At 41.7% G+C, this 23,299-nt stretch overlaps 1 protein-coding gene across 2 annotated transcripts in view; it reads left to right on the top strand.

Annotated features, from left to right (window-relative positions):
* GPD2 (glycerol-3-phosphate dehydrogenase 2) overlaps positions 1-23,299 on the top strand; it is a 256,583-nt gene that overhangs the window by 160,041 nt on the left and 73,243 nt on the right. For both annotated transcript variants that reach the window (XM_077447659.1, XM_077447660.1), the window contains exon 9: positions 1,207-1,400. In XM_077447659.1, the coding sequence (XP_077303785.1) occupies positions 1,207-1,400 (194 nt within the window). The remainder of the gene's footprint in view (positions 1-1,206; positions 1,401-23,299) is intronic.

The following is a 23,299-nucleotide window of genomic DNA, read 5'->3' as shown; positions in this document are numbered from 1 at the left end:
TGTAGCACTGACGTAAGTCATTTTTTTCCCACAGTAGCGTGACAATCCCTCCACCTCCGGTCTAACTAATCACTCTCACCTTATGACATGGACCCCTGTGCAAACAGGTGGTCATGCAAGCGGGTATCAAAAGGGTTAACACTGAACAGTAACTTCTCTCACGTCTCCTTAGATCTCAGCAAGGACGCCAGGTCATGGGTAGAAAGAAAAGATCTAAGTGCTCACCGCTTAAGTATAAGATTTAATTTTTGTGTTCAAACACAAACTACTCACATAAAGATGAACACAAAAATGTAAAGCTGACAATCGTGTTAGTTCTGTAGGGCAGCAGCGGGTGATGTCATGCGTAGCTCCTCCTCCGTACACGTTACGTTTAATCAGGGGGAAGGAGTCACCGGACTCCTCTCCCCTTCCCTTCGTTAGCAGACGGAGGCACTTGGGAAAGGGGGGAGGAGTCCAGTGACGTCGATGTTCGTGACGTCACTGGATCTCTGATGGAACTCCCTGAAGACCCGGAAGCCGGCAGAGAGATGAGTACCGATCAAAAAGATGAATCGAGGAATTAATCTTTCATTTCCACAGCCCTAGTGTGTGTATATGTATATGTGTATATATATATATATATATATATATATATATATATGTATGTATGTGAGTGTACAGCTTGTATAACAAGGGGACACCGGGGAGGGAAAATGGCTAATGGATCCAATTTGTACATTTTCACTTAAGGGTTTACTCACTTTTGTTGCCAGCGGTTTAGACATTAATGGCTGTGTGTTGATTTATTTTGAGGGGACAGCAAATCTACACTGTTATACAAGCTGTACACTCTTTAAAAATGTTTATATATATATATATATATATATATATATATATATATATATATATATATATATATATATATATATATATATATATATATATATATATATATATATATATATATATATATATATATATATATAGTTTGTAAATGTTTATGTATGTGGTGGCTCAGTACATAGCCAGGCTCTGTTTCCTGCTTTGAATTCTATAAAATCATTGTAATTTGGTGCTTTCTTATTACACGTTGGCTCAGAACAATTGAAAACAACAGTTTCATTGGCTAATTGGTTATTTAGCAGAGTTCAGAAATTGGTTGCACTAATGGCTCAGAATGTGTTCACACACAATAACGCCTAATTAATATGCACTGTCTTTCAGCCCAGATAATATGGGACTTCTGGATCCAGCCACCAGTGATGGCAGGGTGATATTTTTCCTGCCATGGGAGAAAATGACCATAGCGGGCACCACAGATACTCCAACAGAGGTCACACATCACCCCTGTCCCACTGAGGAAGACATCAACTTTATATTAACTGAAGTACGGAACTACCTTAGCACTGACGTAGAAGGTATGTGTCTAAAAATCGAAGCAATCTATAATCCTAGGCAGGCATTTGGTACTTTCTGCAGTGTTGCAAAGGCTACAGAAAAAAAAAACCCAGCAGACTGAACGAAAAAAAAGATCTGATTGCACCATCCACACATTTTATCACTGCCACTGTGTCATTGTGTTCTGACTATGAGGAGACTTTCCCTGCCAACAGAACACACTCATCACTGCCACCAGGTTTAGCCAGTGGCACTGATTGATCGGGAAACATCCGACAGGCTGGTTGTACAGAAATTGATTGGTAGATTAACTTTTATACAACCTGGGTGCCCATACATGGAACGCAATTCAGCCAGACTCTGCAGACCCAGACTAATTTTAATCCATGTATAGGCTTTTCCAACCAAGTTCCCTCAAAGGCATTGGTGCGTTATGGAGAAAAAAACAGCTGCAGCCTTTTTTTGGGATGGGCAATAATCTGTTTAGGTTTACTTGCTAAAGTGCTGTGCGAAAATTCACTACATCTCTCCAATACATTCAGCTATCCTCATATATTGCTGCAAGTACAGAAAATACCTGTCGATCTGCTAGAAATCCTGTGTGCTCCTAACTTTCTGTTTACTCTGCCTTATGCTCAGAGAAATGCCAGTATTCTTCACCCAGACCAGTTCTTTTCTGTGGACTACAAAACATCCCCATTATGTTATAGAGATAAGGAACGTGGACGTGTTCTGTAGTTCAAATAAGGCTGAAGCAGCCTAGGATGAGCATGGTCACCTAGTGGTAGGAGCAATATTTAGAAAAGAAGCAACACTGAGCTGTTGGAAGAAAGCAAGCTATTTCTTTAAATTATTATTAGAATATTATTATAAAGTTTTCAATGTAGTATACACAAAATGTATTTATGGGTAGCATGCAGACTCAACCCCATCAAAAGGTTACATCAGTTTTCTGAGGTAGGTAAATTACAAGACACAAGCTACACAGAAAGCAATGTGGTAAGTAGTCAATTGTTACAATAGTGAGTCAGGCTGTCACACGGAATTCCATTTCATGAAGCTCAGGGGCCTGCCATCCCTGCCACTTGCCTCTAGACCACTGGTCTCCAAACTGCGGCCTGGGGGACTGATATAGCCCTTTGCTTGCATTTATCGGGCCCTTGGGACACTATTCCTCCCAATGCTACGAAACACAATTCTGACACCAACAATGGGGCACCATTTCTCCCACTGACACCAATATTGGTGCACTATTCCTCCCTATGACACCAAATATGGAGCACTAGTCCTCCCCCAATATAAAAATGTGATGTTTGCTCCCACTGATTCCAGCAATATTTCCATTGCCACTGGCCACAATCCGGCCACCCCTAAAGCCTGAAGGACAATAAACTGGCCCTTTGTTTAGAAAGTTTGGAGTCCCCTGCTCTAGAAAATGGGGTAGGGACCAAACAATAGTAAAGAGGATGGGGAAGGGAGAGTGGGGAGCCCAGCCTGGAGAGCCCTGGGGTCCAGTACCATGACACCGAAAAATGGGGTCAAAAGAAGGATTGGAGATGAGAGGAGTTCGAGAATTTAATTAAGGTGCTCTATGTTGCCAATAAAATGTTGGTATCAATCTGCAGTTGGGCAGGTAATTCTTCCATTTGGATTATATGATTTAGTTCATTGACCCACTCCCTGATATGTGGAATAGTGGTCAATCTCCATTGTCTAGGGATCATCGCCCTACCTGTAGAGAGTAGGAATCACAATTGATTATTCTTCACTTTCTTGAGGGACTCTGAAAGTATAGAGAGTAGAGCTATCTCTGCAGTCTCCGGCAATGTTGTACATGTAATGTGGTTACATAGAATGAAAATATCCATCCAGTAGGGACAGATTTGCAGATAAGTCTACCCAGCATGGAGCATTGTTCCCTCTTCTCTGCAACCCTAACAATGGTCAGAGACTTTTAGTTCAGTTTTATGTCATCGCCTGTTACTTCCCAGCAGTTTCTTAGAAGAACACCAATGTCTGTCCCCTCTTCTTATCAACCTTATTTCCCTGTGCTGCCATAGTAACAAAGATAGGTCTTTTAAGCTGAAATCCCGGTTATGAATTTTTTGGCATAAACCATACCTGTGGGAGCGCTGTGAAAGTGGAGAATCACTGTAGTAGGCACTGCTACTACAGTGATTGCGCAATTATCAAGGGCTCCAGTTAAAGAAAGCCTTGCATTTTTCTCAAGAAATTGATGTTTATGGACGAGGTGGAGATTGTGACTTCATCCCCCCTGCTTCTCCACTTCATCCAGTCTGAGAACACTTTGCATTAATTGAAAAAGATGGCAGGTATTCTTGTGGCTCTCTTACCGAGCAAAAAGACCATACCTGGAATGAAGCTTTAAAGAACTCCAGTAATATACTGATTCCATCTGAAATTACTATATAACCTTTGTCTCATTATAATCTTTAGAATAACTCTGGTGCTCACTGGTTCCTCCTGCCTACCTCCATGTTGTAACCGGGGGTTGGAGGGAGGAAACTGTAAATGCCATGGGGAACACAAACAGGCACTCCAACATGTGCAGGCTTCCCAGAGAAACTTTATCAATGGCTGATTCCACAGCAAAAGAGGTTGGTATAAAATCTATTTTTCTCTTTTTTTGCACATACATCTCTTTTTCTATTTTAAAGCAGTATTAAACCCCAAATTAAAAAAAGTATTATATTGCAGTTTACCAATCCTTATTATTTTTTAGGCTTTTCCCCTCTGTTTTCACCTGGTGATCTGGCTAGTAACTCACCTTCTATATTAGAGTGCCCCCACTCTGGATGAGAGAGAACAGGAAGCACATGGACAGCAGCATTATCAGTCTGGGGATAGGGGAGTTTTAGAAGTACTAGCAGATTTCAATACACCTACAAATTGAAGCTAAACTCCAGCTAATACTTTATAATAAGTACAGCAAATAGTATTTTTCTTTCGGGATTAAAGATTTTACATAATAATAGCTGATCATTTTAAGCACCTTTGCCAGTTTTAGATGGTCTGACTCACCACTGTAACTGGAAAGAGAGCATGTTCTTTTGAAAAATAACAGGGTTGAGTACTGCTTTTAATTTCATGACAGGGCTGGCTAAACATCAAAACTGAAACACAACTGCAATTTGTTTTCTTGCGGCAATATTTGAGATGCCTAAATCTCCTTTTATCTTGTTCTAAGTAACTTATTACACATAATAGTGTGGAAACTTAACTTTTTAAAAACTAATATATAACTGGATCCTGCTCGGACATGTCACCAATCCCTGTGATAAGTGTAGTGAGTTTGCTTTACTGCACAACAAGCGCCATATTATGCACTCTCGATAAATGCAGACACAAATAATGTATATCTCTTCTGATAAAGTGGCATATGTGAAGCGTGCAATTATTCAATATGTCCTATAAGATGACAGCAATTTGTCATTTGATCTGGCTCCTTTAAGGTGACAGCCATCTTTTATTGTTTCTATTTTCGTACAAAGTACCTGTCTCCTGTTGTGCGGTATGCACCCCTGTGGTGGAACGCTTCACACAGATAGAGATAAGCCGTCACATTGACAATTACACGGCTGCATCACAAATGGCTCTGCCTTCAGTTTTGCATTCAGGTGACAAAATTGTAGTTACAAATAGCATTTTCCTCTAGTGATTATGCCTTGACTATTTTTTAATTTCTAAAATAATTTAATTTTTTCTATTAAATAATTTCACATAACCGTAATGTCTGTGTTGATTAATAAAGCTGTGATTAAAAATGTTTTAAAGCTGATATTGCACAAGTGAAATGCGTATTTTTTTTGGTAATGCTCTACAGCCAGTCTTGCAGTCTTGTGACTTGCACACTCTACTGCAGTGCATTAACAGGTATCTGACACCCATATGCATTATTAAGCTGGATACACACTATGCAATTTTCTGTAGATTTTCTTTTCAGATTTACCAAAACCATAAAATATGAGGTCAAGCCTTAAGAGTTTCAATTTGTATGCAATCAGGCAGGCCCTTGCACTACATGGTTTTAGTAAATTATTATTATACAGGTTTGCGCAGCGCTTTACAACATGAGGGCAGACATTACAGCTACATTACAATTTGCTACAGGAGGAATCAGGGGCCTGCTCGTTAGAGCTTACAATCTAAAAAGGAAGGGTCAATTGATACAAAAGGTAATAGCTGTGGGGAGATGAGCTGATGGAGGAAGCAAAACAGTGTTAGTTTGCGCACAGGGGATTCCCGGCTGGAAGCCGGGCAGACGGTGGACCCTGCCGGAGAGAAATCTCCCGCACGCATGCGTGGGAGTGACGATATCACGGCTCCGGCCACTCACAGCGCCGGAGCCACGATACCCGGAAGAAACGCAGAGGGAACATGTCAGCTCCCTCGGCGTGGATCGGGACAGATGTCGGGGCCTCGTTCTAAGGTAAGTATTTCATAATGAGCTAGTATGCGGTGCATACTAGCTCATTATGCCTTTTGCTTTGCAGGTGAGCAAAAAATAATTCAGCGGGTATACAACCGCTTTAAGTGACCTTGCCAGCATCTGCCTGCACTGCTCTTCCTCTACATTGGCATAAACATTGGCACATAGTGTTGAACCTGATTTATGGTCAAAACAAAAATGTTCCCTTGCAGTAGGGCTTCCCCCACACTGCAAGGGTTAAATTCTCTTAAATGTCTAAAGGACCGCAAAAAGGACTTTTAGTTACCTGATCTTCTACTCCAGCAGGCTCCTCCAGGTTGTAAGACTGGTCCCCGCAGCCTCTTCTCCCTTTTGCTCTGGCAGTCAGATGCTCTCTGATGTCATTAAGAGCAATGCAGATCCCATAGCACTGTGATTATTTGGGATATGGTTTATGGAACGATTCCTGGTTGGAGCAAAAACACCATGTTTTCAGATTCCCGTGCAGTTATCAGTACCAGAATGCATGAGGATGGCAAGGAACAGTCCACTGCTGGAGTATTGGGAAATAGAAGGAAACTGAAGATTCCTTAATTAAAAGTGCCTTTTCCTATATAATGTATTAGCCCTTGTACACACGGTCGGACATTCCAACAACAAAATCCGTCGGATTTTGTCCGAAACTGGTGTAGCATACACACGGTCGGACAAAGTTGTCGGAAAATCTGATCTTTCAGAACGTGATGAGGTTCGTTACAACGGGACTACGTTCAGGCTAGTAGCCAATAGCTTTGGTCTAGGAATTTTATCTGAGCATGCGTGGCACTTTGTCCAATCGGAATGCTCTACAAATGATCGGACAAAGTCCGATCGGAGCATGTTGTCAGAAAATTTTATATCCAGCTCTCAAACTTTGTTGGTCGGACATTCCGATGGAAAAAGTCAGATGGAGCCCACACACGTTCGGATTACCCGACAACATGGTCCAATCGGACATTTTCCGTTAGAATTTCCAACCGTGTGTACAAGGGCTTAGAGTTATTATGAACTTAGAAATATTCTGTCTCCACTTTTCTATGTCACAAGACATTGGTATTGTAACAACTACAGATGCAAAGCATTCTGGGATTAATTATTCATTTCACAAGAGTCTGAAACCCTGATATATTTCCTCCAAACGGGAATCATTCCATGACCCGTACCCCAACCCCTTGTTAACTAATCACTGCAGCAGTAATTAAAAAAAGAAGCTCTGCTAAATGCTCCATTTACTTGACCACATTCAGGATCATGTTGTGCGCTGGTTCCCGAGTCTTCTCACAGCAAAATGGACAGGTCCTTGTTCAGCTGCCAACATGGGTGACTTGAACACTTTTGAATTTTAAATTTTCTGTGGATTTTTGTTGTTATTTTTGAATTTTCGGATTTTCGTTGTTTCTAATTTTCGTTCTTTTCGAAAATTTGTTTTCAAAAGAGTTTTTCCGTTAATGCGGATGTTTCTGAATTAACAAATATGCCAAATGTTGACGAAAAACTTATTCGGAACTAATCAAATTGCACATGCCTGATAATGAATCCCACATCTAAACGCATGGAATGTAATGAATTAATAATAACAACATTCTTAATAACATTCTTTTATTGCTATTATTTATTATTATTATTATTATTAATTTGTTACGTTCCATTTGCTTAGATGCAGAATTCGTTATTTTGGATAATCCATAACTTTGGATAAATTCGTATACGTTATTACGTTCACTAACAGCCAAATTTGAAAGGAAATTCCAATACCTATAATTTAATAGTTTTCGGATTTTCGTTCTTATCTTCGGATTTTCATTCTTTCAAATTTTTGGATTTTTTTTCTTTAGATTTGCAGATTTTCAAATTTACGACTTTCGATCATAATGAATGACCAGAAAAATGGGGGAAAAAAATTAAACGAATACAAACAATTTTTTGGGCAGTGCACATGTTTACTGTTTACCATTAGCATTTAAAGTGAAAGTAAAAGAGAATCCCAAATTTTTTGTTGTTCGCAGAAAAGTAATAGAGGGGAAATCTTCCCATGGGGAGACTAGTTTTGGTGACATGGGGGGTCCTCAAGGAATTCCCTTAATTTTTAGGAATTTCCTCTCACTTCCTGTTTAGTTATTGGATAGGAAGTGAAAGGAAATTTCCCCAATAGGACACAGATGGAGAAAAAAAAATCTGACAAGCATTTGACAGACGATATAACTTTTGCGCAAACTAATCAATATATGCTTTTTGTGATTTTTATTACCAAAAATATGTAGAAGAATACATTTCGGCCTAAAGTGAGGAAAAAATTAGCTTTTTTAAAACAAAATTGGTGATATTTATTATAGCAAAATGTACAAAGTATTGTTATTTTTTCAATATTGTTGCTATTTTTTTGTTTATAGGGCTAAAAAATATAAACCGCAGAGGTGATCAAATACCAAAAGAAAGCTCTATTTGTGGGGAAAAAAAGGACGTACATTTTGTTTGGGTACAGTGTCACATGACCGAGCAATTGTCAGTTAAATTGACGCGGTGCTGTATCGCAAAAAAGGGCCTGGTCATTGAGCAGCCAAATTTTCCCGGGGCTAAAGTGGTTAAAGCAGAGCTAAAGTAAGAAACAGAAATATTATAAACAACTTTAGTTCATCATTAAAGGATAAGTGCACCTTTTGCAGACAATAGCCTAGGCAGTCCAGGGAACTCAGTAGGTATTAATAAAAAAACTGTGCAGCTTTGAAAAATGAACGTTAATTATATTATTTACCTGTAGACCATTTGGACCCCTTGGAGGCCTGGTCAAAAAACTGATTAGCAATCCCAAAGTCCTGCCCTTTTTGTAGAATGCAAAAAAACGTTCTTACTCCTGTAATGCTTAAGCCCCGGACCATTTTGCTGGCTTAAGACCAGAGCACTTTTTGTGATTCGGCACTGCGTCGCTTTAACTGACAATTGCGCGGTCGTGTGACGTGGCTCCCAAACAAAATTGACGTCCTTTTTTCCCCACAAATAGAGATTTCTTTTGGTGGCATTTAATCACCTCTGCGGTTTTTATTTTTTGTGCTATAAACGAAAAAAGAGCAACAATTTTGAAAAAAAGCATTATGTTTTACTCTTTGCTATAATGAATATCCCCAAAAAATATATATAAAAAAAAAAATTCCCTCAGTTTAGGCCGATACGTATTCTTCTAAATATTTTTGTTAAAAAATCACAATAAACGATTGATTCGTTGACACAAAAGTTATAGCATTTACAAAATAGGGGATAGTTTTATGGCATTTTTATTAATATATTTTTTTTTTTTTACTAGTAATGGCAGCGATCAGCGATTTTTATTGTGACTGCGACATTATGGTGGACACATCGGACATTTTTGACACATTTTTGGGACCATTGTCATGTATACAGCAATCAATGCTATACAAATGCACTGATTCCTGTGTAAATGACACTGGCAGTGAAGGGGGTTAACCAGGAGGTGGCAGTGTAGGAGAAAAGTTAGTCCTAGGGGCGTGTTTCTAACTGTGGGGGGCGTGGCTGTGTTTTACAGATCACTGATCTCTGCTCCAATCACAGTGAGCAGAGATCAGTGTCACTTGTTGCTAGGCAGAACAGGGAGATGCTGTTTACATCGGCATCTCCCCATTCTTCCTCCCCGTGAGGTGATCGGCGGCGCGCGCGCGATGGCACGCGGCAAATTCAAAGGGATGTACCCATATGCCCATTTGCCTGTCTGTGCCATTCTGCCTACATACATCATTGTGCGATGATCGGGAAGCGGTTAAAACTGTTTTTTTTTTTTTTTTGTGCCAAGCATCTGGAGGGCCCAAATGGCCTTACAGGCATGACAATAAAATTTGTGAACTGTGTGTAAAGTGCACAGTTTTTTTATCATCTATTTGGGCCTCTTGACTGCTTAGGCTATTTTCTTGAAAAGGTCAACTTATACTGAAATCATTGGTTACTCTTGTAGCCAGGCAAGTAGTATTTTCAGAAGGAGATATGCACAGTAGAAGCCTTATTTCCTTACCACATTTGGAGATTTGTGTATTAGACACTAGACAGAGCTCAGTGTCTCAGTACAATTAAGTCGGCCTAGAATTTAAATTCATCCAATTCAACAGAAACTGGACAAAATTTGATCCATCTATGGGCAGGCTGGTTGTACTCGTCTATTTATCAATTTCAGTAAAACCAGCCTGTAATTTTTTTCCATTCGATCACTACCAGTGGCTATAGGTGCCGATAGTTATCATTGTAGTCTGTATTCTGGTGGCAGGGAAATCTCCCACTGTCAGAATGCAGAAACACTGCAGGAGGGATAATTCTCCCATCAACACTGACTTTTGTTGACAAGGGAATCCAGCAATTTTCTGTCCTTCAGCCCGTGGTTGAAGGACAGAAAATTGTATAATGTATGGCCTGCCTTACTGTCTTTCCCTGATTGCTGTTGAAATAACATATCAGGTACACAGAGAGTGCATTGTTTTCAGTGAGTTGGCTGACCCATAGACTTGCATTGTGAGAAGGAGATGTAAAGCACAACCACTGTGTAGCTCAGCAAAGCCTGAACCATAGCCTGCAGATACAGTAAAATGAACAAATACGATATGGTTGTAAACACATTACTACACTTTAGTAATATTATTTAAATCAAGTTGAACCTGTTAATGTTATCTTCTATTAAAAGAAAAAAAAAAACACTTTTGTCTGCAGTAGACAATTCCTGGTTTGAGTTCACGTTCTCTGTAGCGTTTCAGATCCACAACTTCCCTGAACAGCTCGATTTGATCTTTCCTTAGTCAGCAGATGTTTCTGAAAGATTGGCTGATAATATCACTTCCTTTTAAGGTCGTGTCATAGCTGAGATAACACCATTCTGTTCTTCCTTGTGCTTACTATATGCTATTGTTTTCGTAGAATGCATTTTTCACACGTTGCTTGTTTCAGCCTATTTCCTTCACTATTGGAAAAATACTGATCATTCTTGATGAACCCTTATATGTAGATTGAAGCTGTCATTGGGTTAGTCTATCTAAGATTGATATTTGAAAGGAAAATATTTTCAATTTCTGAGGGTCAATTCCTGAGATATAAATATATACAGTATCTCACAAAAGTGTGTAAACCCCTCACATTTTTGTAAATATTTTATGATATCTTTTCATTTGACAACACTGAAGAAATTATACTTTGCTACAATGTAAAGTAGTGAGTGTACAGCTTGTATAACCGTGTAAATTTGCTGTCCCCTCAAAATAACTCAACACACTGCCATTAATGTCTAAAATGCTGGCAACAAAAGTGAGTACACCTATAATGCCGCATACACACAATGGAATTATCCGGCGGACCAGAGTCCACCGGACAATCCGCCCGTGTGTGGGCTCCGGTGGACTTTTTCTTCCCAAAAGTTTTGACTCAAAATTGTCCGCCGGACTCGGCAGTCCGGCAGAGAATCCGCCCGTCTGTGTGCTAGTCCTCCGGACTTTTGGAATGAATGGACTTGCCCACACATGGAGAAAAGTCAGTTTATTTTGAACGTGGCTCCAGGTTGACGGAACTAGCGAAGGAAGTCAATGTCGCCGGCTCCATCGGCATGGTGGCCAAGATCATACAGCGGTTTAACAGGACAGGTTCCACTTAGAACAGGCCTCGCCATGGTCCACCAAAGAAGTTGAGTGCACATGCTCCGCATCGTATCTAGAGGTTGTCTTTGGGAAAATAGAAGTTTGAGTGCAGCCAGCACACACTGCATAAAAATCGGTCTGCATGGCTCTCCTCCCAGAAGGAAGCCTCTTCTAAAGATGATGCACAAGAAAGCCCTCAAACAGTTTGCTGAAGACAAGCAGACTAAGGACATGGATTACTGGAACCATGTCCTGTGGTCTGATGAGACCAAGATAAATGTATTTTGGTTCAGATGGTGTCAAGCGTGTGTGGTGGAAACCAGGTGAGGAGTAAAAGACAAGTGTGTCTTGCCTACAGTCAAGCATGGTGGTGGGAGTGTCATGGTCTGGGGCTGCATGAGTGCTGCCAGGACTGGAGAGCTACAGTTCATTGAGGGAACCATGAATGCCAACATGTACTGTGACATACTGAAGCAGAGCATGATCCCCTGCCTTTGGAGACTGGGCCACAGGGCAGTATTCCAACATAACGACTCCAAACACACCTCCAAGATGACCACTGCCTTGCTAAAGAAGCTGAGGGTAAAGGTGATGAACCAAGCATGTCTCCAGACCTAAACCCTATTGAGCATCTGTGGGGCATCTTAAAATGGAAGGTGGAGGAGCGCAAGGTCTCTTAACATCCACCAGCTCTGTGATGTCATCATGGAGGAGTGGAAGAGGACGCCAGTGGCAACCTGTGAAGCTCTGGTAAACTCCATGCCCAAGAGGGTTGAGGCTGTGCTGGAAAATAATGGTGGCCACACAAAATATTGATACTTTGGGCCCAATTTAGACATTTTCATTTATTAGTATACTCACTTTTGTTGACAGCGGTTTAGACATTAATGGCTGTGTGAGTTATTTTGTGGGGACAGCAAATTTACATTGTTTTACAACCTGTACACTCAATAATTTATATTGTAGCAAAGTGTAATTTCTTCAGTGTTGTCACATTAAAATACTTAGTGTGAGGGTGTATTCACTTTTGTGAGATACTGGAAATTTTGATATGCCCAGTGGTAATAGTGAACAAGCCATAAATTGTCCAAAAAGATCACTTCTCAGTGCACTTGCAAGCACAAACTGGTACCTCTTCCCCCTAAAACCAGAAAACGTATACTTCCCCTCCTAAAATCCATAGGATGACTGCCATTCACTGTATAGGATTTAGTAGAGATTTAGCTTTCAAAGTCTCAGATGGTTATAGGGTGGAAATCTCTGTGAAATCAGTTGTCTAATAATCAAGTATAGCGCATCTTTATTAGGGCAATGATGCCACACATAGGATGCCCTTGGTGTGCATGTTTCTTGTTTGGGGATGGGGGGCATCCAATCCTGTGACTGCTGGTTATGATGTGTGGTCTGATTCACACAAATCTATTTGTTCGTCTCTGGCAGCCAGAGCAGGGACTAGGCCCTTGATAAACAAGGAACAATGGTCTGCAGAAAATTCAGAACCTGCCACAATTTATGAATTTCTCAAAACTTTCAAGTTGATTATTTAAAGTGAATTATTTTCCATATTATAGACTTCCTTGATGGGCCCGTAACAATTATGCTGCTGTAAAAAAATGTTTGTAATAGGAAAATATTTACGTTGTAGTATAGAACTATGTATTGTTAGTCATGCAATAGACCAAAAAAAAAATATCTAAATTTAACTGTTGCATAAATGTCAGCAGGTTAGAAATTGCTTCCTAGTTTTTTTGTTTTGTTTACATTACAGAAACCACTGGCACATATGACCTATTTAGCACACAAATAAAGCGGTGAGCAAAGCTCTTCTCCAGAGACCCAACTGTTCCTCCATTGGGCGTCGCCATCTTGCCTGTGTGGCAGCACACACAAGGTGAAACCATGCTATCTGTGTTAGTCCACAATTTGGCAACAGCTTTGTCCTTCCTGTGACATTCACTTGCTGCTGATCACTGCATTGCAGTCGGCATAAATCAGCAGCCAAGAGGAGTGGTTGTAGGTGGAGATGAGGGCTTAGCTACTGACTTTTGACAAATCACAATGGTAGCTTTGATATTTAGTCTGCTTATCCTTAATGTTTTGAGGAGTGCATTTTACTTTACCAAGGTTGCTTTTACAATCTAACTACTGCTGTTTTCAAGCACCTTGCCCTGCACCCTATGTAAATTAATGCTTCTGGTGAGAACTAAGAATGCACATCTGTGCACAAGTTTTGGTAACCTAAAGGTCCTCTGGCCAAAGAATCTCCTGTATCTGGTGGAATCGCCTCTCTTGAGAATTACTTTGTAGGTAGATATTGCTGTTTCTTCTGTACTTAGTGGTTGTAAACCCCCAATGCGGAAGTTGTACCTATTGATAAGCCTATAATAAGGCTTACCTACAGGTACAGTAAATATCTCTTTTAGGAGATATTCACCTTGTAATCAGTGCATGCGCTTGTGAAAAAACGGCCCTCCATGCTGTTTCTTCACTAGTGAGTGCCGTGACTGGCGGCACCCCTGCGCGCGTGTGCAGGAGTGACTTCACGCAACTTCACCAATGTCTAAGGTGGTTGGTCACATTGAAGATGTGCTAGGAAGAAAGCTCTGCTAGATGATCTCTGCAAGGGCCTAGGAGCTATACAACCAGATCCATACCTCGAGCAATACTAACGCCTAAGATGGATGGTACCCGGGCCTCGTGATAAGAAGAAACAAGATTTTGCCTCTAATGTCTCTCCTTGGATGTCTGGGCTCTGGGATCCAGGCTATGGTGTACTAATATAACAGTGCCACGAAAAGTTTCTGGCAGAGTTTTCTACAGGTCCAGGGAATAGGTTCCTGTGAGTAGGAACCCAGAACCCTGAATGTTAGCACAAAGCTACCCGCCATGATGGGTGAAGGCTGAAATCTGTCTGTTCTCAGCAGTTCCTGCGGCAGGAATAAGGTAAGTGAAGACAATCCTAAAGTTTACACATTGAGTAGTTGTATGTCTTACCTGGTTTCCGCTACTAGAGGTAGTAAGAGACATACTTGGTAAAGCAGCCGTTTTTTAAAAGGTCAAGCCGCTAGAGTTCCTGTAAGTGGTGGGACCCAGAGCTGTGGGCAGTAAGCATCTCAGTGGATTGGATCCTGGCAAACCTAAGACACCTACTCAGCATCAGGTTGTGCAGTTTGTAGCTAATGTTAAGATGTTAAATGTAACACTATAGCACAGCAGTGATTGCACTGCTTTACTGCTTAGGACTATGTCTCCTGGTAAGAGGGCTTCAGGGGGGGATAAAAGATGCACCAGAAAATCATCGCCTACATCTAGGGGTTCTGGACATGCCTGCAGGATACCACCCCCCCTGCTAGACTGGTGGCAGCCTCACAGGATGAGTCTGTACCCCTGTCAGGTTTTGCAGCCTCTCCCAATGTTTCAGTCCCTGTTTATGTCACAGGAGACGCTTTAAAGGCTGTATTGGATGGTTTACAAGGAAGGATTACTACCTTTGTCACGGCTTCCTTAAAAAATAGCATCGGATTGCTATTGCTATCGGATGAGCATTCTGATAATGTGGAAATATGCCTATCTGAGAATAGGGATCAGGTGCAGTCAGACGAAACACTGGGAGAGGAGAAGCTCTCTTCTACATCCCAGTCCCTCAAAGCGCAGTTGCAATACTATACTGAGTTGGCGCATACCACATACAGATTGCCCTCTGCTGAGGCTGACATTTCCCCTGTTGCCTCCCTGGGGTCCCAGAAATCCCCACAGGTTGCGTACTCCTTCGCAGCCATAGATGCCGCTGTTTCTTGTGTGAATAAGAGCCTGGCCTGTCCTGTCCTGTGGACAATGCTCAAGGGTTTAAGGATCCAACTGACAAAAAGCTGGAAACTTTATTTAGAGCCTATTTTTCTGTGGTGGGCGTTGTGGTCCAGTCTACAGTCGCAGCAATTGGCATGTGCCAGTTCCTCAAGGAACAATTTCCACTGAGGAGGCCAAGGTTTATGCAGACCTTCCTAAAGCCTTGTGTTTTATGGTTGATGCCATTATGGATTCTGTTCAGCAAGCATCTTGTCTCACTCTCCTGCTTGTACACATGCCCAGGTCCCTTTGGCTTAAACATTGGGCAGCGGAGGCTTCATGCAAAAAGTATTTAACTGGGTTCCCATTTCGTGGAGAATGCCTGTTTGGGGATGATCTGGATAAATATATCCAGAAAATTACCGGGTGTTCAACCAGGTTGTTACTGGTCAAAAGGAAGAGTAAACGTCCTTCATTTAGACGTTCTCTGTCCCCAACTCCTGGAGCCTCATCCTCCAGGCAGTGGCAACGGACTCCCGAATCAAATTCTAGGGGAAAGGTCCAGGGTCAGGCCCAAAGACAAGAGAAACCTTGGGGTCCAAAATCTGGCAAACAGAATCCCAAAGCCCCATTATGAAGGCACGAGCGGGGAGAAGGGTGCTGCAGTTTGCAGGCGCCTGGCGGGAAGAAATTCAGGACAGATGGGTAGCCTCCACAGTGTCTCTAGGCTACAAGCTAGAGTTCCAGGCGCTTCCGCCATCTTGTTTTCTAATGTCAAGAGTCTCCTAGAAACCAGAAGAAGGAAAAAGAATGCCCTTACTTCTGGCCTTAGAATGTCTATTATCTCAAGGGGTAATTATAGAGATGGCCCCCCGGAGGAGCAAGGCTCAGGGTTCTACTAAAACCTCTTTACGGTTACAAAAACCAAACGGAGATGTCAGATCTATTCTGGATCTAAAAGACCTGAATCAATTTCTAGACATTCGTCCTTTCCGCATGGAGTCTATCCGCTCAGTAGTCTCCACCCTTCAGGGAGGAGAATTCCTGGCATCAATATACATCAAAGATGCATATTTACATGTGCCAATATTTCCCGCTCACCACTTTCAATTAATGGCCCTTCCTTTTGGTCTTGCTACCGCTCCTCGAGTGTTCAGAAAAGTTCTAGCCCGCCCCTGGTAAATCTAATGCAACGTACACACGACCGGACTTTTCGACAGAGGGAATCCGTCGGACAATTCGATTGTGTGTGGGCTCCATCGGACCTCTGCTGTCCAAAAATCTGACGGACTTCAGAAATAGAACATGTTTAAAAAAAATTTCGTCTGAGCTCCGCCAGACCCAGTTCCTATCGAGAAATCCGCTCTTATGTATACTAGTCCGACGCATGAAAACAGACGCTAGGGCAGCTATTGGCTATGAACTTCCTTATTCTAGTCTGGTCGTACGTCATCACATTCGAAAACTTCAGACTTTGGTGTGATTGTGTGTGGCCAAGTCCGTTCATTCGGAAAGTCCGCCGGAACTCTGCCAAAAGTCAGTCGGAAAGACCGTCGGACCTAGTCTGTCGAAAAGTCCGCTTGTGTGTACGCGGCTTATGGGCTCAGGGCATAACTGTGACAGCTTGTCTGGACGATTTGCTACTCATAGAACAATCCATAACACGCCTAAGCCACAATGTGCGCTGTACGTTAAAGTTCTTAGAGTACCTAGGCTGGGTCCTCAATATAGAGAAGTCCTCTTTGCAGCCCCTAAAAAGGCTGGAGTATTTGGGCATGGTCATAGACACAGTCCACAGCAGAGTGTTCTTACCCAGATCAAAGGCCAGGGCCATAAAAGATTTGGTCTGGGTAGTCTCAGCAAGGAGAAATCCCTCCATCCGACTATGTTGGAGACTATTGGGGAAAATGGTCGCCCCTTTCGAGGCTGTCCCTTATGCCCAGTTTCACTCGAGGGCTTTACAAAGCAGCATCCTCTCGGCCTGGAAGAAGAGGGTTCAAGCCTTGGATCTTCCAATGTGCCTATCCCCAGGGGTGCGCCAGAGTCTCAGTTGGTGGTTACTGACCAAGAATCTTCTAAAGCGCCATACACAATATCAGATTTTATGCTGATTTTTGTCTTCAGGTTTACCAAAACCATATAATATGAGATCATACCTTAAGACAAAAATCTGCAGAAAATCTGATAGTGTGTATGGGGCTTTAAAGGAAAGTCCTTTGTCCCGGTTACTTGGAAACTCGTGACCATAGATACCCGCCTAATAAGCTGGGGAGCAGTTCTGGAAGAAGCTTCCACCCAGGGACGATGGTTCCAATCCGAAAGGCTCTTGCTTATCAACATTCTGGAAATTTGGGCAATTCATCTAGCCCTCAAGGCCTGAACTTTCAGACTACAGGGTTATCCTGTCTGGATACAGTCTGACAATGCCACGGTTGTGGCTTATATCAATCACCAAGGGGGTGCCAGGAGCCTGGATTCCCAAAAGGAGGTGAATCACATTTTTTTTTTGGGGCAGAAAGGCATATTTCTTGTCTGTCTGCAGTCTTTATTCCAGGGGTAGAAAATTGACAGACAGATTTTCTAAGCCGCCAGCAGCTGTGTCCAGGAGAATGGTCTCTACACCCTGACATATATTTCAGACCATATATCAAAATTGGGGTACCCTGGATGTAGACCTGTTTGCGTCCAGGTTCAACAGAAAACTGGACAACTTTGTGTCAAGAGCAAAGGATCAGCTAGCACAAGGGTCAGATGCCTTAATGATTCCATGGGATCGATATTCTCTGATTTATGCCTTCCCTCCAATTCCACTTCTTCCGCGGTTCTTTCGGAGGGTCAAAAGGGATGCAAAGTCTGTCATTCTGGTGGCCCAGATGAGAGATCGTAAAGATGGTAGTCTTTATGCTGCACCCAAATCTACTCTCACGAGGTCCAATATTCCATCCTGCATTACGAAGTCTGAATTTGATGGTTTGAATGCTGAGACCCACATTCTGAAAAGCCGTGGGCAGTCCTTTTCACGCTGTTTAATGCCAGGAAGCTGGCCTCCAGGCTCATCTACTACAGAATCTGGACGCCATATATTTCCTGGTGTGATCCCAGGGGGTGGCAGAATTCTTGCTTTTCTTCAATCAGCCATTGAAATGGGGCTGGCTTTGAGCACTATCAAGGTCCAGATCTCAGCCTTATCAGTATTCTGTCAAAGGCCACTTGCATCACATTCCTTGGCCTGGGCCTTTGTTCAGGGGGCACTGCGCTTGAATCCACCAGTCAAACCTCCTGTGTACCCATGGGATCTAAATTTGGTTTTGTCCATTTGCAAAAACAACCATTTGAACCATTGCACTATGCTTCTTTTAGTTCTTCTGACATCGTTTTGGTAGACATTTCCTTGGCTATAAAGGTATCAGAATTAGCAGCTCTTTCTTGTAAAGAGCCATATTTGATTACCTAAGGTGGTTTCAGGATTCCATCTGAATCAAGATGTGGTCCTAGCATCCTTTTTCCAGATCTGCAGTCCATGGAAGAGGAGTTGTTACACACTCTAGATGTTGTAGTAAGAGCAGTCAGTATCTGTCTGCAGGCAACCGCTCAGATACGAAAGACTGATTGTATGTTTATTCTGCCAGAAGGCCCCATAAAGGGCCAGGCAGTATCGAAATCCACCATTTCTAGATGGATTCGGCAAGTTATTATTCAGACCTATGGTATAAAAAAGAAGATTCCTCCTTTTCAGGTTAAGACACACTCAATTAGAGTGGTTTGGGCTTCATGAGCAGTGCATCACCAGGCCTCCATGGCTCAGATCTGCAAGGCTGAAACTTGGTCTTCAATCCGTACATTCACTAGATTCTATCAGGTGGATGTAAGAGGGCAGGAGGATGCCACCTTCGGGCACAGTGTGCTGCAGCCAGCAGTATAGATCCTCTTGTCTTTTGACGGTCTATGTATTTTCTGATTTGTGTCTCCCTCCCCTCAATTTGGGCATTGCTTTAGGACATCCCACTAAGTAATTACCAAGCCTCTGTGTCCCGTGATGTATGAACAAGAAAATAGGATTTTTAAATACAGCTTACCTGTAAAATCATTTTCTTGGGAATACATCACGGGACGCAGAGCTCCCACCCCTCTTCGGGATTATATGTGGGGTACTTATTGCTTTACTAAAAAACTGAGGTACTCTCTCCATATGGGAGGGGTTATATAGGGGAGGAACTCACCTTGTAATTAGGGTTATCAGTGTCCAATTACCTGAAGGTACTATCTAACCCACTAAGTAATTACCAAGCCTCTGTGTACCCTGATGTATTCCCAAGAAAAGGATTTTACAGGTAAGCTGTATTTAAAAATCCTATTTTTACTTTGCAGGGAACTAAAAAGGAAGTAAAACCCATCAGGGTTTACTTCCTCTTTAATGTAATTGGTTGGAGTAAGGTTTCTCATCTGGGTTCCATGGAACCCTAGGGTTCCTCCAGAGGTTGCTCAGAGTTCCTTGAGCAATGAGCAATTTATGCCCCTCAGATAAGTTCCCACTGACACCACTGATTTTTTTTTATTTTTTTTTTTAACTATCTGTAAGGAGGTAATTCTTCCCAATGACCACAAGTGTTATGCCGAATACACACGATCAGAATTTCAGCCAGCAAAAGACCGAAGAGCTTTTCATCGGAAAATTGAGACCATGTATATATTCCATCGGAATTTTTTGACCGGATTCCCGCCAGAAAAAATTTGAGAGCATGTTCTCAATTTTTCAGACGGAAAAACTCTCTATCGGAAATTCCGATCGTGTGTATGCAATTCCGATGCGCAAAAACTCACGTATGCTCAGATTCAACTACGAAATGTTTGCTATTGGCTACTGGGTATTGAACTTCCTTTTTCTAGACTCGTCGTACTTTTTGTACGTCACCATGTTCTTGATGGTGGGAATTTTGGTGTGATCGTGTGTATGCAAGACAGCTTGAGTGAAATCCCGTCGGGAAAACCATCAGAGCTTTTCCAACCAAAATTCTGATCCTGTGTACGTGACATAAGGAGCATTCTTCCCACTGAATACAACACTAATATATCATGAGTTGTAGGTATAGAACATTTTAGAAGGGGTTCCCCAAGCTAGGAAAGTTATTTTTGTGGAGTTTTGCGTAGAATGTGTTAGATTTGGCTTTTTGGCAGAAATGCAGGGGTGCCAATATTTTTGGGCATGACTGTATGATTGTTTTAGGAAGTAATGGGCAAGCTGCTACCCCCTAACTGCAGAAAGTTGCAGGCTACCAGGGTATGCTGGTACTTTAAGTCCTGTGACACACAGACAAAAGCAGATTATCCTCAAATAGCTGTCAGATCATTGTAGTCTGGCATACAGACCATTTTTTTTCCAGCTTGGCCGATTCTCCACCCAGTCACATGCTTTTTTTTCACTGATGCAATTAGCTCTATTTAGAGATTGCCTGTTATTGAATGAACAACAGCGCTAGCCATATCAACTCGCTGCAGACCTGCCTTTCCCTTGCCAAACACTGTGCCAAGGTTATCAACTTACACAGGCTTGGATGTCTTCCAGCTGTTTGATTATAATGTCTCATAAGCAGCTATTTCTGGTTCCATTAGTTTATAAATGTAATATGCAATTTTATCTCTGTGATTAGCACTTCATTTAGGCCAACTTAACAACCAGCCATCAGGCATCCCTCCTGCCTTTATCCCATAGCGTTCCTGCAGCCAGGTACATAGCATTTCTTCAATTACTATACCACCACAAGTACTGTTTAAGGTATTATTTTTTATGGCAGTATTGCCTTAACCCTTTTGCTGCCTGGCCCTGTGCTCTATTTTGTACACTCAGGTGGCCAGATCATTTTTGCAATTTTTCCTTTCCTTTTCTATTTTTCACTTTTATAGCTTTCAGAATTTGTAAAAGACCCCCCAAACCATATATTTTCTGAAAGCACACGACCAGTAGAATAAAAATAAGGTGCTACTGATTTCTAAGGTTCAACGCTATTTGCGCAAATGTTTATCAACCATATTTTTGCTAAAAATCCACAAAAATCATGTTTAGCCGATAAATACACAGCAAATATTACAAACTTCCTGCTAAATATAAAATCTTAACCAGTATTGAGTTAATAAATAACAAATATTTGTAACTTTTAAATTGCGCCTTTTTTGCAAAATGGTGAAAATTAAACAGACGCAAAAATGTAAATATCAAAATTTCACAAAAAAAAGATTACATTTTTTCCCTTATAGCTTTCAAATGTTTTCGAAAGACTCCCAAAACCATATATTTCCTGAAAGCATATGACCTCTAGAATAAAAATAAGGTGCTACTGATTTTTTAGACCCTGCGGTATTTGCGCATATGTTTATCAAACCAATATATTCACACAAAATACACTAAAACCATTATTAGCAGATAAAAAACACAGCTAATTTTACAAAATTTCTGCTACATCCCTACTAAATATAAAAGCGTAACCTGTATGGAGTTATTAAATAACAAATATTTGTAAATTGTTAGATTTTCACCATTTTTCAAAAAGACGCAATGTAACATACCCATAAATGTCTCTCAAAATCTGGAGGTTTTCATTTTTCACTTACAGCTTTCAGAGTTTGTAAAAGAACCCCCAAACCCATATTTTCTGAAAGCATATGACCTTTGGAATAAAAAGAAGGTGCTACTGATTTTTAGGCCCTACGGTATTTGCAAAAATGTTTATCAAAACAATATTTTTGGTAAAAATATACTAAACTATTATTAGCAGATAAAAACACAGCTAATTTTATAAAATTCATGCTAAATTCCAACTAAATATAAAAGTTTAACCTGTATGGAGTTACTACATAACAAATATTTGTAATTTTTACATTGCGCCCTTTTGCAAAAAAAAATGTAAATATACAAATTTCTCAAAAAATATGAAGGTTTTCATTTTTCCCTTACGGTATTCAGAATTTGTGACAGACCCCCCCAAACCATATCATTTCTGAAAGCATGGGACCAGTGGAATAAAAAGGAGGTGCTACCGATTTTTAAGGCCCCATTATTTTTGCACAAATCTTTCCCATAGCAATATTTTCACAAAAAAGGAACTTTTCAAGGCGATCGTTTGGGGTCTCTCTGGATGATACCATTAACAGTGTCACGGGGGAAGATTACTTTTCTTCCACAGTCACAAAAGGGGAAGGAGCCACGTCGCAAGCATGGTCCTTCCTTCACGGAATGGAGTCCATACGCTCCATGGTGGCATCTCTTCATCAGGGCAACTTTCTTGCCTCCATTGACATCAAGGATGTCTACCTGCACATTCCGATATGGGCACAACACCAGCGGTTCCTCTGCTTCGCTCTGGGAGAGGAGCATTATCAGTTTGCAGCATTACCCTTTGGTCTCTCTTCCGCTTCTCGGGTCTTTACCAAGGTGGCCCCAGTTCTGGTTCTGCTGCATCAGTGGGAATTGCTGTTCTGGGCTACCTCCATGGCCTTGGCCTGAGGGGTGACGTGGAGATCCCTATTCAGACTCTGGCAGATTTTGGGTGGCTGATAAATTACCAGAAGTCTGTGCTGATTCCAGTTCTGACTCTGGATTTCGCTCTGGCCAGAGTGTTCCTTCCGCAGGATAAACTCCAGAAGTTACAGGCGGCAACCCACTTACTGCTGTCCAGGTGGGTCTTCCTGCAGAATTGCATGCGGGTCCTAGTCCTGATGGTGTCTACGTTCGAGGCAGTCCACTTTGCTCAGTTCCATATGTGACCCCTGCAAAAGGAGATCTTGTTAAAATGGGTCAAATGTCTCTAGACATTGTTACCCTTCCAAAAGTTGTTTCTGATTTCCATTTAAATGAAGACATTGTGTTGCCTTCCCTGTGTCCCAGGCCGCAACATCCGAGGGAATTTGCCTTGGGTACCTTGCCTCTGGTTCGGGCGATTGTGGTGTATTTGGCAGCCTTTCGGAGGTCAGATGTGATCAGACGGGCCAAAGAAGGGTCTGTCTTCTTCCTCTGCAACCATTTATAGATCAGACAGACAGTGTCTCAGGCCTA

Source organism: Lithobates pipiens, unplaced genomic scaffold (genome assembly GCF_037356315.1).
Source record: "Lithobates pipiens isolate NorthernLeopardFrog02 unplaced genomic scaffold, aLitPip1_a1.2 Scaffold_22, whole genome shotgun sequence".
Lineage (NCBI taxonomy): Eukaryota > Metazoa > Chordata > Amphibia > Anura > Ranidae > Lithobates > Lithobates pipiens.
Note: the sequence above shows the minus strand (reverse complement) of the source record. Positions and strands in the feature narration are given on the sequence as shown.